Source organism: Strongylocentrotus purpuratus, unplaced genomic scaffold (assembly GCF_000002235.5).
Source record: "Strongylocentrotus purpuratus isolate Spur 01 unplaced genomic scaffold, Spur_5.0 spur5_scaffold_10, whole genome shotgun sequence".
Classification (NCBI taxonomy): Eukaryota; Metazoa; Echinodermata; class Echinoidea; order Camarodonta; family Strongylocentrotidae; genus Strongylocentrotus; species Strongylocentrotus purpuratus.
In genome coordinates this window covers 11,321,766-11,336,403 of record NW_022145595.1, presented here as the reverse complement: position 1 = coordinate 11,336,403, position 14,638 = coordinate 11,321,766, and the positions used below count along the sequence as shown (strand labels likewise).

Sequence of the window (14,638 nt, the reverse complement as noted above, 5' to 3'; positions counted from 1 at the left end):
CTTTCCCAACTTAAAAGGATTTTATGTGTTGGAACAAATAGGGAAAAATTGTCCAGCGCACTACAGTAATTTACATCACTGTGACATTACCAATTCAGCCAAATTGAAGTTCTCATGCGTATAGTGATAGTGATTACAACTTTCAACAATTTATATATTTGTTATATCTTGTCTGTATTTGTTGTAGTTTTTGCTAGTCTGCTTCTTTGACATTCTGCTTTCTTTTTAGAGTATTATTTGAAGCCTAACTCAAGTGTTTACAGAGATATTTTGCGGATCATTAGTCGAAGGACAAATTTGCAAGATAATTCATTTGTGTAAATTTGTAAAGCCACAACCACTTCCGATTTCACATGTTCAATTATTACTTCTGTGAACCATGAACTTATTACTGAGTATCACAATCATCATAATTTGAGAATCATTCCAGGAGTAAATCAAATGAGGTGTCGTATTACGATCGGTGTAGTCTTAAACTGCACTGCATGATCTGGTGACGGCTGATGCAATAGTGTACATGTATACAGTACATGTGTAGATGCCGTGTGTGTGAAGCGATGGGGCTTACTTTAGTGATTACAACATGCGACAATACTCGCTGAATATTCTTTCATGCCTTTTAATCTGCGATCTATGAGCGATTTGCAAAATTCAAGAAAGTAAAACCTCCGCGAAAATGCTGATACAGGGTGTACAGTAGTTTTCTATTTTTAAGGTTGGATTTCCCTTTAAGTGGAACACTGCTCTCGGTGACCTAGTTTGTGTGTTTTATACCTCAGGTTTGCAGTGTATCCATGTTACGATGTACTGTAGTGTAGAGTTTGTAGACCACCCCCCCCCCCCCCCCCCGCACCTCTCTCTCTCTCTCTCTCTCTCTCTCTCTCTCTCTCTCTCTCTCTCTTTCTCTTGCTCTCTCTCGCTCTATCCGGAAATGAGAGAGAGAGAGAGAGAGAGAGAGAGATAGGGAGGGAAGAGGGGGGGGGGGGGGTAGTCTGCAAGCACAGGCTCTAATTCCTAAAGCCTTGAGCAGAGCCTAGATCTGTCAGTCAAAATCAAATGCAGAGCTTATTGTTGTAGTCTCATGGTGCAGACACCGTTACGCACAACAAATGACACGGGTTTGTGCTGGAGAGAGAGAGAGAGAGAGAGAGAGAGAGAAAGAAAGAAAGAGAATAATCTCAAGTTCAAGGTTTAAAGGAACACTGAATGAATGAATGAAATGAGGAATATCTGGAGTGTCGTTGGAGGTATTCTAAATGGAAATGGAATAGCCATGGAATCCTGGTGCAGCTACTGAGAGCATATTATTGATTTCAAGAATCGAGATCTCGTTAAAATGTCAGGTAGAAATGTGCATCATTATGGAACACAATCATTTTATTTGCACAAGAAGTTTCTGTGGTCGAATGAATAGCAGAGTATTTGTTCCTTCACGACCAGTAAAAAAAAACTATGACATAGGGCTGCTGAAGCTTGCATCACGTTGATTGAAAGCGCACCTAACCTGGTAATTGTGAAGAAAGAACTCAATTTCTCAGGGATTTTTCTACTGATTATGAAGAAACTAGGAAAAAAAACTAATGCTCAAGTTACATCACCAATCAGATGAACCTCTTAAATCCGCGAATAGCACAGTATATGTTTTATGTCAATATTCATTCACATCTACTCTGTCATGAAAATGCGTGTACTTCAGAATCCAGGAATTAGCTGTGTGGAAATGGTCCTTATTTGCTTGCTTGCTATCCTGTCTATTGCATAATTTTTGGGAGGAGATGGAAACATGATTTTCAATATTTAGATAATTTGTCATTACCATTCACTAATCCGCACAGTACATGTAAACTTGATAAACATGTATAATTCATCCATTTCATTTTTCAGTTCGGATATGGTCTTTAAAGAAGAAGTTGATTAGGGAGTGCTTAATTGTGCATACATGTAGATTGTATAATGAGAGTTTGACCATGAGAATTTTATAGTAGTCTTAATACATGTTATACAAATGTACAGTAGAAGGCTGGGTGATGTCTTTCTTAGATTTCAAAGATCGAGTAGAGAGAGGGGGAGAGAAAGAGACTGAGGGGGAGAGAGAGAGAGAGTGAAGAGAATGAGGGGAGAGAGAAAGAGACTGAGGGAGAGAGAAAGAGACCGAGGGATGGAGAAAGAGACAGAGAGAGACTTCATGAAGAGGTCGAATTGCCATAGATTTTTGTATCTTTACCCCCGCCTTCATTCAGGTCTACTCTTAACATCAAAGAGGCATTCAGGTGCACTAGTCTAGTTGCGTGAAAGGATGTGCCACTGCCTCTGCAAGCTCTTATCTTTATACCTAGGTTGGAATGACGTCATTGGCTCTTGCGTGCTTGTCTTTTGTGCTATTGTGAGCATTCACATGAGTGGTCGGCATTGACGGAGAAAGAAGAGAGAAAATGGTGAAGGGTTCAAGAGATGAGAGATGAAGGACGTTGAAAGAGAACAGTGAGTTGCAAGGACTGACCCCTAGTTCAGACTACAAAAATTTGTTGTATAGCTGTACAAAATCAGTATACACTATGTAGCTAACTAGCTACATGTAGTTAAATTTTCCTAGTCTGAATGACGTATAAAGAAACACTGTTCGGAGAAGAGAGAAAATGGTGAAGGGTTCAAGAGATAAGAGATGAGAAATGAAGGACATTTGAAAGAGAACAGTGAGTTGCAAGGACTAGCTAGCCCCATGTTCAGACTACCGGATTTCACTGTATAGCTAGCTGTACAAGAGCTGTATAGCTACAGTACATGTACATGTAATTTAATTTTCCTAGTCTGAATGACGTATAAAGAGGTGAGAGATGAAGGACATTGAAAGAGAACAGGGAGTTGCAAGGACTGACCCGGTTGTGTTCAGACTGCCAAAGTTCATTGTATAGCTGTATAAGAGCAGTATAGAGCCATGTACGTGTACATCTAATTAAATTTTTTTAGTCTGAATGACTTATAAAGAAACACTGTACATGTTATGTACAGTGAAAAGCATGTTTGAGCATCGTTCTGAATGGAAACTTGATAGAAATTCAGGGTCCCGCTCTAGTTTGAAAGTTTGTATCATTTTGTATAGACGATTTTTGAATCCTGTAAACTACAGGGCGTCTCAAAAAAAAAGTCTAATTTAGAGTCATTTTGATCTAAAATCGAAGAAACAAAATTTTGTTCACACTTAGGAATAATATCTGACTTTAATAGCATTAGAGAAATATAAAAGAAAACCCTCATCAATTTCAAGGCAAATGTTAGGTGATAAGACTTCCCATCATATTTTTCTGGGGTGAGCAATCTTAGGTTGAAAATTTGAATATTTCATTAACCCAATAGCAACTAAACCGCTCCTCCTTTTACTAACTGAACCGCCCGAAACCGCCCGTCCGTTTTTGTCCGTTTTTAAACCCGCTATAGTATCCGTTGTAGGGTCTACCCTTAAAATGTTATACGTGCGTAATCCTTACGATGTCTACAGTAGGATTCTGCATAGAAAAATAGCGCATGTTTCATTTTGTTCAGAAAAATGTCAAAATGAGAGCAATATTGCAACATCTTCCAGTGAGTAATACATGTAGGCCAGTTTTACAAAATCTCTACCGATAGTTGCTAATGGGTTAACATGTAGTGAACAGAGACATTTTTTTTTCTCTCGAAAGTATGTTATGTAATATGATGAGATAGGTCAGCTGCTGTCAAGCCTGAAGTCTGCTCATCGCTCACCCTCTCCAGCCCAAAATTAAGGTATAATTAGAAGTTGATGAGATTGAACTGATATGCCACGCAGCAGCGCATTACTTTCACCTTCACGAGTTGGGTAATTAAAGACGTGCTAATTAACATGCCTCATATGCTTCTCCTCCTCGGCTGTGGTAATATAAGGCTTGACTTCATCTCACTTTTATCCAAGATCAAAATCAAAGTATACTCCTCCAGAAGTTCCAATAGTGCATGGGAATTTAGAATCGGCAGCTCTCAAATATACAAATGGAAAGTATTTGAAGAGAAGGTTGAGTTCTGGGGAGAGGTGAAACATAATTTGTGAGCATTATCATTGTTATTATGCAAGTGTGAATGTCCCATGAAAAGCATGGCTCTTCCAATGCCTTCATATTCTGAATATGGCATGTAACATCATAAAAATCAGGCCAGATTTTTATGCCACAAGTTTGTGTAGTCCCATATACATATTTCTGTGTACAGGGCTTGTTACTTTACCAAGCCTGGGCCAATTTTCTTATCATTTTGATGATTCCAGAACTTTGCAGTACACACCAATACATGTACTTGTTATATGTAGATGATCAACCTTTTCTGATCGATTCAACACTGTTTCTTTCACAATGAAATCACATGACCAGAACTCAACTTTATGTAACCATCACCCAAACATGCCCTGTTCTTTATGTAAGGGGTTCCCTGTGGCTATACTGTATTCTAAATTATGCTTCAAATCATGCAATATGGTCTCAGTGAACAGCGAAAAAATTTGTTGAGTAGACTAGTTTAATTACGTACGCCTACACACTCGCATTGTATAGGGCGCGCACGGATTCAAGGCCAGACTTGGATTCTGAGTTTGCAGTTTTATGATATTCTTTGAAAATTTCTTCATACTCCTTATCCATTAGCTTATAGAATGCAGGATGAAGCAATTTTGGTTGATTTTATATATTTATTATACACAGGTTTTTTTCTTCTTGAAGTGTTAGGTTCATTTTTAACACAATTTTTTTTCCTTACAGTTAGTCTTGATATGAAATTGTGCGTTTTTTAATTCTTTTGCCATTGAAGGTAACATTAACATGTACACTGTACATGTACATGTATATGTAGTGCCTGAAGTTCGTTTTCAACCTGATTCTTTTTTCTTTCTTTTGATATTGTGTATCTAAAACTATTCATGATTTGTGGCAATAAATATATTTTCAGATTTTACGCATTTCCGAAGGAGGGGTAATGGGGTATAATAATAAATTTGGTCCTGTTATCATGTTTTTTTGTTCAAATCATACATGTAGATACAAAATGCATTCATTGTATCGGTGAAGCATGCATCCAATCACTCTATCATGTAGATTATACAAGGAAAAGAGGAACTGTTAAAGGTACTATGTCCCATTTGCAGGCCAAAAAAATGAAAAAGTTAAATTTCAACTGCATTTGAAAGATAATACTAATTTAGAACTTCCCTAAAAAAGGTGGGGGTTGAAAATGCCTTCAAGTGGGAAAATAACGACTATTAGTTGTCAAATCGACTTTAAGGCTATAGAGCCCAAAAGTAATAGTCTTGATTTTCAGACAATTGTACCGAATGGTCATACGTTTTATGCTGCGCAAAGATTCAATCAGTTTAATCTTGGCCATCACAAGAAGTGGGTTATTGATGTACATGTAGACAAATGCTCATGTACCCTTTACAACTCTTTTCATGTATGTTATTACCAAAGAAGAAAAAAAGCCAGTCAGTCACTCAATAGTGTCTGACAGTGAAGTCTAGCAAGTAAACGGGTTTCCTTGCATAATTTGAATATGAGGACACTGCTAATGTTTAAATTTCACAGATAGGACATACATGTACATGACATTCATAATTCCTGCAAAGTTCTACAGAATTTGAGGTTGGCTGTAAAAGGGACATAGTACCTTTAATTGTGATACCGTTGTCTGGGTGCCCTGTTGAATTGACCGTGTTCAGTCTCACTGGCTCTAGTCCAAGCAGACTAATGATGGTTGTTTTGAATAAATAATGATGATAATAATGATAATGTGTTTTGTTTACCCAGGGTAGCCTTGTCAGTATTACATGTAATACTGTTCTCCCTGAGGCCGAGGGCCCTGCAATCATATTTGCAATTATCTAAAAGTGCAGTAATATTTCACACAAAATGGTATCTGTACGTAAATGCTGGCAATTATGTAGTCAATTACATGTATGTAAGTCTAAAATGTTATGCAAACTAGTGTTATTTTTTTTAAAGTGTAAGCCCTATTTTATGAAAGAGTAATGTCGGAGATATAAAGCCATAGTTTTGCTTGACATGACATCAAGTTAACCATATTTGTAGGCCTACACGTACTACATACTGTACTTGTACATATACAGGTACATACAGTACATGTAGAAGCATTGTAATTTCTTAAATCAAAGTTCTAGAGGCCTACATGTATTGTACATAGTCAGTAAGGTTTAATTGCTAGTACTGTATGTAGTTTATTGAGGTAAAGTGTTCTAATCGTCAACAAAAATAACATGTTTTACTCTTGATGTAAGCGATTTCATTAGACTGACTGTATTAAAAATATGAGCTTAAATATTTCTTTGTGCAAAGAGATATGTGTACATTGTACATATCGCAATTTAAATACATTCTCAGTGAACAGTTAAACATCTTGTTGAGTAAACTAAATCATGCGTACACACTCTTGCAATTGCACAGAATAGGGCGTAAACGAAACCCAAATATGACTTGGTTTTAAAAAACTTTTAATAATAGTGTGAGCCCCATGTTACGCCAGGTTTTATGCTAATCCTTTATTTTCTTTATACTTCTTATAAACCGTTAAACTAAACCGTTGATAGAATGCCAGGTAAAAAAAAAAAAGATTTAATTTCATCATTACCATGGTGACATGTCACATCCTTTCTGATAGGACCAAATCTATTTGAAATGACCACACTAAAACCGATGTGACTCTATAGTATAGGCCTATACTGTGAGTGAATGAAATTTATACAACTTGTTGTAGAGTTGTCTCCAGTCAGTGTATGTCACTTCATTTGACCTTTGACCTGTAAATGTGTCTGCTGTGTGGAAAAGGTCAAGGTCAGTACCTATCAGTGATGACAGGTCTACAGCCTTTTCACACACAGCTAAAATTCTATAAACATGATTAGTTTAAAGGGCTTTAAACTAATCACCTGTACATACGACATCATTCACACACAGAAATTTCGTTGCGATCGTTTCGTGATTAACTACTGCTCGTAAAATGCGCAGTAGTGCCATTGCAAACAGAGCGCTCCCTCCCTCCAGTTTAAACACGTTTAAACACGAATAACCGTTCACACACAAAATGTCAAGCTCTCTAGATACGAACTTCGTATCTGCAGCCTGCTTTTAGGGGCGTATGAATCGCCACTTCGTATCTATCCCAACATCGTATAAACGATGTTCACACAGGGAAAATTTTCTATAAACATGTTTAAAACTGTTGAATTAAACACGTTTATACTAATCATCTCTAGATACGATGAATTTTAGCTTTGTGTGAAAAGGCTGCTAGTCTTCTTCAATCTCGTGTACAAAACTTGTATGAAAGAACGTTGTATAAACTATAAAGAAATGTTGCATAAAGAAACGATGTACTATACATGTACATGTACATATTAAAGAAACGTTGTATAAGTTATAAAGAAACATATAAGAAACGTTCTTTAAGAAAGGTTGTATAAACTATAAAGAAACTTTGTATAAAGAAAAAATGTATAAAGAAACGTATAAAGAACTGTTGTTTAAACTATAAAGAAACGTTGTATAAAGAAACGTTAGAGGAGGAAACTTTAATAAACATGTAAAAGACATTGTATAGCGAAAGGGGCATACAGATCACACAAAAAACATCGTACAAAGAAACAAGTTTTGAAGAGGTTATTTAGCCAATCACCAGTGTGTGATCATGATAAGCTACATTTACTATATGTAGACCCTGATTCTGTATTTGGGGTCTTTGGTTGAAACGATGCTCAAACGCGCACTTTGCTCTACTACCTTTCGTTTTAAATGCGATGATTCTTTATACGTCATTCAGACTATGAAAAATATAATTCTTTTTGTATACATACATGTAGCTATGCGGCGCATTCTGATCGTCTGAATGTGTGGAAATGTCCTGTATTGTCTACTTTCACCTAAAGCCATTTGTTCACGATGCAATCTGGTAGAATCTGCCCTAGTCGTTGAATTGCACACACTGTATATCTCTATTAATCAATCTCATAGAACTTAGGCAGAGTTGAAAGATTCCGTACAAGGAAAATGTGAATACAAACTTACGAAGTGTGCAAAAGAGATTGAAAAAAAGACCCTTAAGATTCTCGACAAGGGTCGCAATTGAAGTCATATGATTCTCAACAATGGTCGTGTAACTCGCGTTAGATAATTTTCGTGATGTACCGGTAATCAAATTTTTTGTGATGTAATGTGAATGAAATAATTTGTAACGTGGCACTTTGTACATTAAATTTGATTACATTATAAAAATGGCAAATTCAGATCGTATGAGTTCATACATGTATTAACAATCTTAGGGAGGTGAAAACCGAACCAACCTTCATTTTAATAGTTAACATGATCTTGTATGGCTTAAAGATAAACTTGAGTTCTGGTAAAAGTATAAAATGAATTCTCACAGAATCAAACGAAACTTGCACTGAATGTTCAAGATTACAAATAAACGTCATTTGCCAAACAATTTTGGTAGAAAAATGTATACTGGCTGAGTAATGAGCATAGAAAGATAAGGAAATCAAGGTACATGTAGGTAACCCCGACACCATTTGTGTAGTCCCATATTCTGTGTATGGTGCTTGTAACTTTACCAAGACTGGGCCACATTTCATTTTGATGATTCCAGAACCTTGCAGTACACACCAATACTTATATGCTACATAGATGATCAACCTTTTCTGATCGATTCCACACCGTTTCTTTCGCAATGTGAATGCAATTGCATGACCAGTACTCAACTTTATCTTTAAATACTATAAACACACCTGACATGTAGTGTGCATGCACAATCCCTTGTCAGTCGTTGTGCGTAACAGTGTCTGTAAAATGAGACTATAATGAGATCTGTACTGTAGCTGCCACTCCTGACGCAGCCAGAAATTTACAGATCTAGGCTCTGCTCAAGGCTTAATGAATTGTTGTAAAGTGTCATATCAGAGTCTGTGCTGCAGACTACAACTGGTACGGTATGCATGTAATTCAATTCACTTCAATTCAATTATATTTTTGTTTCCAACAAAACATTAAAAATCAATTATAATCATTTACAAAATTAAGGAATACAAATTGGAAACAGCTAGGGTCTATTGAAAAGCAATGCTTGTACAATTGTGAACCCCTCAAATGATAGTTAGGAATAATGAGTATGTCAATTGGACTAATTTGTAACTACTAAAAGGAACTAGAAATAGGACAAAAAGGGGATGCCAACAGAGATAAAAAACGGGACAAGAGAGTATTTTACATGACAAAGAAAGGAGAACACAGCCACAATACAAATAACAAAGCATAGACAATGCCGAAACAGAAGTGAGAGACCAGGGGGGTGTTTCACAAAGATCCTAAGTTGAACTTATCTCTAAGTTGGACTTAAAAAGTATGGACAGCCATTGGAGCCTTAAAATGAAATCTATTCAAAAGCAAAAATTGGAGTATTTTAGACTTTTCATCAATTCCACATCAAGAACATGAAATCTCCCATGATAATAGAAAATATGAATGATTTTAATCAACATTTTATGCCTTCTAAAAAAAAAATTACAAAATGTTTTCAAGGATGCTTATGGCTTCCCATAAATTTTAAGTCCAACTTAGAGATAAGTTCAACTTAGGATCTTTGTGAAACACCCCCCAGGGTACAGAAATAATACAATAGGATGAGCTACAGTGTACATGTTGGGTTGAGAAGAAGATGAGGAAGGAGATGTTCGCATTAGAAAGGAGATACAGGTGCAAGTAATGATTACTTGTAAATGAGTACTTCATTAATTCCTTGTACTCTCATTTCTCCTTGAGGCTGTTCACACCGGTAGAGATAGCGCGCGCTAGACCGCGCTATCTCTGCGGTTTGGAAGGTACAACGTCGTTTCGGTTTGTCCAACAGCGAGCCGTGGCGAGCCAAAACGGCGTGCCACTGGAGCACCTCTTGGGGGTGGTCCACGAGAGATAGCGCGGTTTAGCGCGCGCTAGAAAAAAGGGGGTGCTACGATAGACCGCGCTATCTCATTGCGGTGTGAACAGCCTCCTAGAGTGCTTAGTTATAAATGATTTAGACGACAGCCCTGGCAATTGTTAGTTTGCAGGCGACAAACCATTGTCCTTCGTTTTACGTAAAGGTGTCAGCAATTTGAGACTAGGCTGATAGCATACTGTAAACGTGGTAATATTCGCGGATTTCGTGCAAAAGTCGGTGTCCACAAAATGAGCATGACTTCTTTTGCGTGTTTTGCGCGGGCTGAATTGCGTGCAACTAAAATTTAAGAACCCGCGAATATGTTTTGGGGTCGCTTAGCGCGAAAAAATTTTCACGCAAAAATAACAGCATTTACAGTGCCAGTACTGCATAGGCCCTGTACTCTGTAGTCTGTACACAGTCAGATTTGAACCTGCCATTTACTGCTTGCCGGGCAGTGACAGTACCACCAGGCCATTATTGGTCCATGGCAAATTCACAATGAACTGGAAACAAATACCTCAGCTCTCCTGACTCATTCTCGCTTATTAATATTCATTAGTACTGCCTTAGGACAATAGCTTTGAATTTTAGGCTTTCTTGATTGAAGTTTCAATCGCTGTAAAGAGATTTTAGGCTTGCACCCAGTAGATAAAGATAGCGTGTTTGATCTTATAATTGAAAACAAGTCAGAAAAAACATGTTTTATTGGTTTTAGTCAATGAACAGGTTCATCAAAACAGAAATCTACTACAACTTAATAAGAGGGAAACCAATATAAAAGTTGATAAAGATTGTGGATGCTTAAATACAGTGGAAATGAGTTCAATTAACTTTGATCTTTGTCCCATAGTCTCATCATATTGATATCAACAGCTCTTCTTCCGTTGTAGAGCCAGTGACCGATGCAAGATTTACAGTCTCCACCTCTGCCCGACTTTCAGGCAGATGACTACATTGTCACCCATAGTAAACAATTATATTCTTAGATGCTGCTTATAATACATGTACTGTACACTGTACACGTAGGTATCAGCTTGTATGGTGATGTAAAACCTACTACATTTATATAATGATATTCTTATTCTTTGTGTTCTGCACTGTTTATGAAATATTTGTGCAGGGATATTTGGAGTGGTCAATTTAGGATAACTTACAGCAAGATTTTCAAATTTTAGCTATCATAATTTTGTTAATGCATCTAATCATGATTAAAAATGATGATCTTACAAAGATGTCAAAGGTCTTGATACTTGGTCTTAATAGCAATGCTACATACTGGTAATGATACATAATGCTACATTATAAAAACAAATAGTAATCATTGACAATTGTCGTGATGGAACTAAATTTATGTATATCAAAGTGCTTCGATACGGATTGTTTCCTTCACCTGATACAAATAATTATTTTTGATAGTCAGAATGCAAATTGCATACATACTATTGAGATTCATTTATTCTAGTGCTGTAGTCAAACGTTTAACTGGCCGGTATCCGACCGCCCATGGCGGACTCCGTTTTCAATTGGACGGTTTCGTTTTCCCGTTTTTTTTTTTTTTTTTTTTAATCGTTTAACCGAAAACCGTCCGGTTTTGACTGGCGGTTAAACGGAATTGGAGATATCCGTGATGTTACAGCACTAATTTATTCGTAACAGGTGAATGAAATAAGAAGTATCACTAGCCGCTTCTTTTCTGTCTTCCTTTACTTTTTTCTATTTAATGTCTGTTTCTATCATATGTTCTTGCTAGTTACTGTGTACAGGTGTATGTATGAAGTTTTACTCATTCTTTCATATTCTTTGTCAATTCTAATTCTTATTTATTTCTCTCTTTCCTTCTGTGTTATTTTGGTTTTCCTCCTTTCATCTTTTTCTATCCCTTCCTCTGTACATTTATTTTCTAATGTGATTCTCTGTTCTGTCAGTCACTATCAATGATGGTCTGATTGGGCTATCGATCTAGTGGGTTGTTCGCCAAATATATATGTATGAATGCTTATTTATATGAAGATTGAAGACAATGATATGATAATTACCGTTGAGGTGCAATTAAGAAGTGAGGAGCGTTTTCCTTGACCGGTACCGTGCTGTATATGTCCCAACATTATTGTGGGTTGTTGGCCAAATATATGGTATGAATGCACATTTAAATGAAGATTGAAGACAATGATGTGATAATTACTGTTGAGATGCAATTAAGAAGCGAGAAGTGTTGTTTTCCTTGACCTGTACCGTTGTAGATATATGTCCCAACATTATTGCCATGGGATTCCCAGCGGAGAGCTTAGAGAGGATGTACAGAAATGATATGGAACATGTAGTCAAGTAAGTTCAATATGCTGTTTCACATTGCTAAAGTTTTATTAACTTTAAAAAAAAGAATACTTCAGGTCCTATGATAGACCCTTGTGGTACATGAAAACCCACATTTTCTTAATACCTGTAGCATGGATCATTTACCTTTTAAATTTGGTATCTACGTGTATGCCATTCTTTTTAAGAAAGTTTATTATGATGAAAGAATTGTTAAAAGTTTTATCTACTTAAAAAAAAGAATACTTCAGGTCCTATGATAGATCATTGTGGTACACCCACATTTTGTATGAATTATTTCAGGATGATATAGTTACATCATATATATCTATATTATTAATACGCAAAATCGCCGCGGGGGGTCCAAACGGGTACAAAACGGTTCCTCAAAAACGTCTTTCCCCGACCCCGCTCGCCTCCGCCGTGGCGCGGGGACGGTGGCACAATTCCACGAGGCCTGTCTCCCGTAACCCGCGTGCCACCTCGACCCCGCGATCGACGTCCATGCCGTCAAACGCGGTTTCGGGGTTTCGGGGAGGACGGGCGGACGAAAGCACGGCGGGCGTCGTGGATTGCGAGGAGGCGACGAACCCGCGAGAGCGAGTCGACAAGGCGTGCTCCCGCCCTTTGTCTAATTATCAAAGCGAGACGAAGAGACACACAATAGACGAGAATCCACTCGCGTCAACGGGTGTAGCAAATCTCATCTTAAAACGGTGGGGCGTACCCCGAGTTAGACCTCTTACTATAGGATATGCTTTGTAGCGTGTCAGAGAAATACACATTAACCGATGACTCACTCAGGTGATGGGATGTAGCCAATATGTACGCTCAACGGGTTGAGCTTACCCGTGTTATGCGTCTTTCTATAGGATATGCTTTGTAGGCCAGACGGACCTGCTGTGTGTACGAACGTACGTGTATAATGTATGCGATGATTTTCACACGCACAGTCGGTTTGCGACTTTCATTCGGCTTTCATTCTATGATTGCCGTGATTTTTATATATAGTTTACGTGAATTAGAGGTATGAAAGCAGGGCTTACTTTGTGATTATCCTGTCCATGTTTACTGCATTTTGACAATCATTCTTCAAAGTAAAGTTTTCACAAAAAATTCATCGTAACTGACGGTTCAGTTGCAGTTGCAAGGTAGCTGTAGTGAGGCTTGAGTCCACACACGGACAGTGCCAGTGCATTCCACTGTACTGCTGTCGAGCACTGTCGGAACTGTGACTGTGCAGGTGTGTGAGCTGAGCTGAGTAGACTCGACAACACTTTTAAATTGCTCTTATTGCCCCGATTTCAATTTAGTTTCGTGACTATAGAGGTATGAAATCTGAGCTTAGATTGTGATTGTTCTGGCCAGGTATAGCTGTATGCTGAATTTCGATAATCATTTTTCAAAGTAAAGTTTTCACAAGAAAATCAGACGGTCGTTTAAAAACATAGCCTAGCTCAATTAGTTGGATAGAATACTTTTACTATGATACAGTTCTTGCATCAAATCAATGCATTAAAACGGGTATTACGGTGCGCCATGGTCAAAAGGCGTATATTATAAAAATCGTCTAGACCCTATATAAAAATAAACAATTTTTATTTTCGATACACATAGGCCTCTTTCTATTTACCCCCCCCCCACCCTCCCTCCACCTAGACCGTCACACGCACAGGTCAGTCGCTTCGACTCTGATTCTATGATGATTGCCGTGATTTGTATATAGTTTACGTGAATAGAGGTATGCAAGCAGGGTTACTTTAGTATTATCCTGTCCATGTTTACTGAATTTTGAGAATCATTCTTCAAAGTAAAGTTTTCACAAGAAATTCATCGTAATTGACAGTCCAGTTGCAAGCTAGCTGCCGTGGGGCTCGAGTCCACGCACGGACAGTGCAGTGCGCCACTGCTGCCGAGCACTGTCGGAACTGTGACTGTGAGTGAGCTGAGACTCGACAACACTGAAATTGCTGTTATTGCCCCTATCTCAATATAGTTTCGTGACTATAGAGGTATGAAACCTGAGCTTAGATTGTGATTATTCTGCCCATGTATAGTTTTATGCTGAATTTCGATAATCATTTTTCAAAGTAAAGTTTTCACAAAAAAATTCAGATGGTCGTTTAAAAATATAGCCATGCTGGATAAAATACTTTTACTATGATACAGTTTCTTCATCAAATCAATGCATTAAAACGGGTATTATGGTGCGCCATTCATGGTCAAACAGCGTATATTATAAAAAATCGTCTAGACCCTATAGAAATATAATCAAATTTTATTTTCGATAGCACATAGGCCTCTTTCTATTTACCGCCCCCCCCCCCTTCCCCTCCCCTAG

At 37.7% G+C, this 14,638-nt stretch overlaps 1 protein-coding gene across 1 annotated transcript in view; it reads left to right on the top strand.

Annotated features, from left to right (window-relative positions):
* The window catches only part of LOC115921675 (phosphatidylinositol 3,4,5-trisphosphate 3-phosphatase and dual-specificity protein phosphatase PTEN-like), a 36,586-nt gene that overhangs the window by 6,216 nt on the left and 15,732 nt on the right, over positions 1 to 14,638 (top strand). The window contains exon 2 of the mRNA XM_030979487.1: positions 12,225 to 12,309. Within this exon, the coding sequence (XP_030835347.1) occupies positions 12,225 to 12,309 (85 nt within the window). The remainder of the gene's footprint in view (positions 1 to 12,224; positions 12,310 to 14,638) is intronic.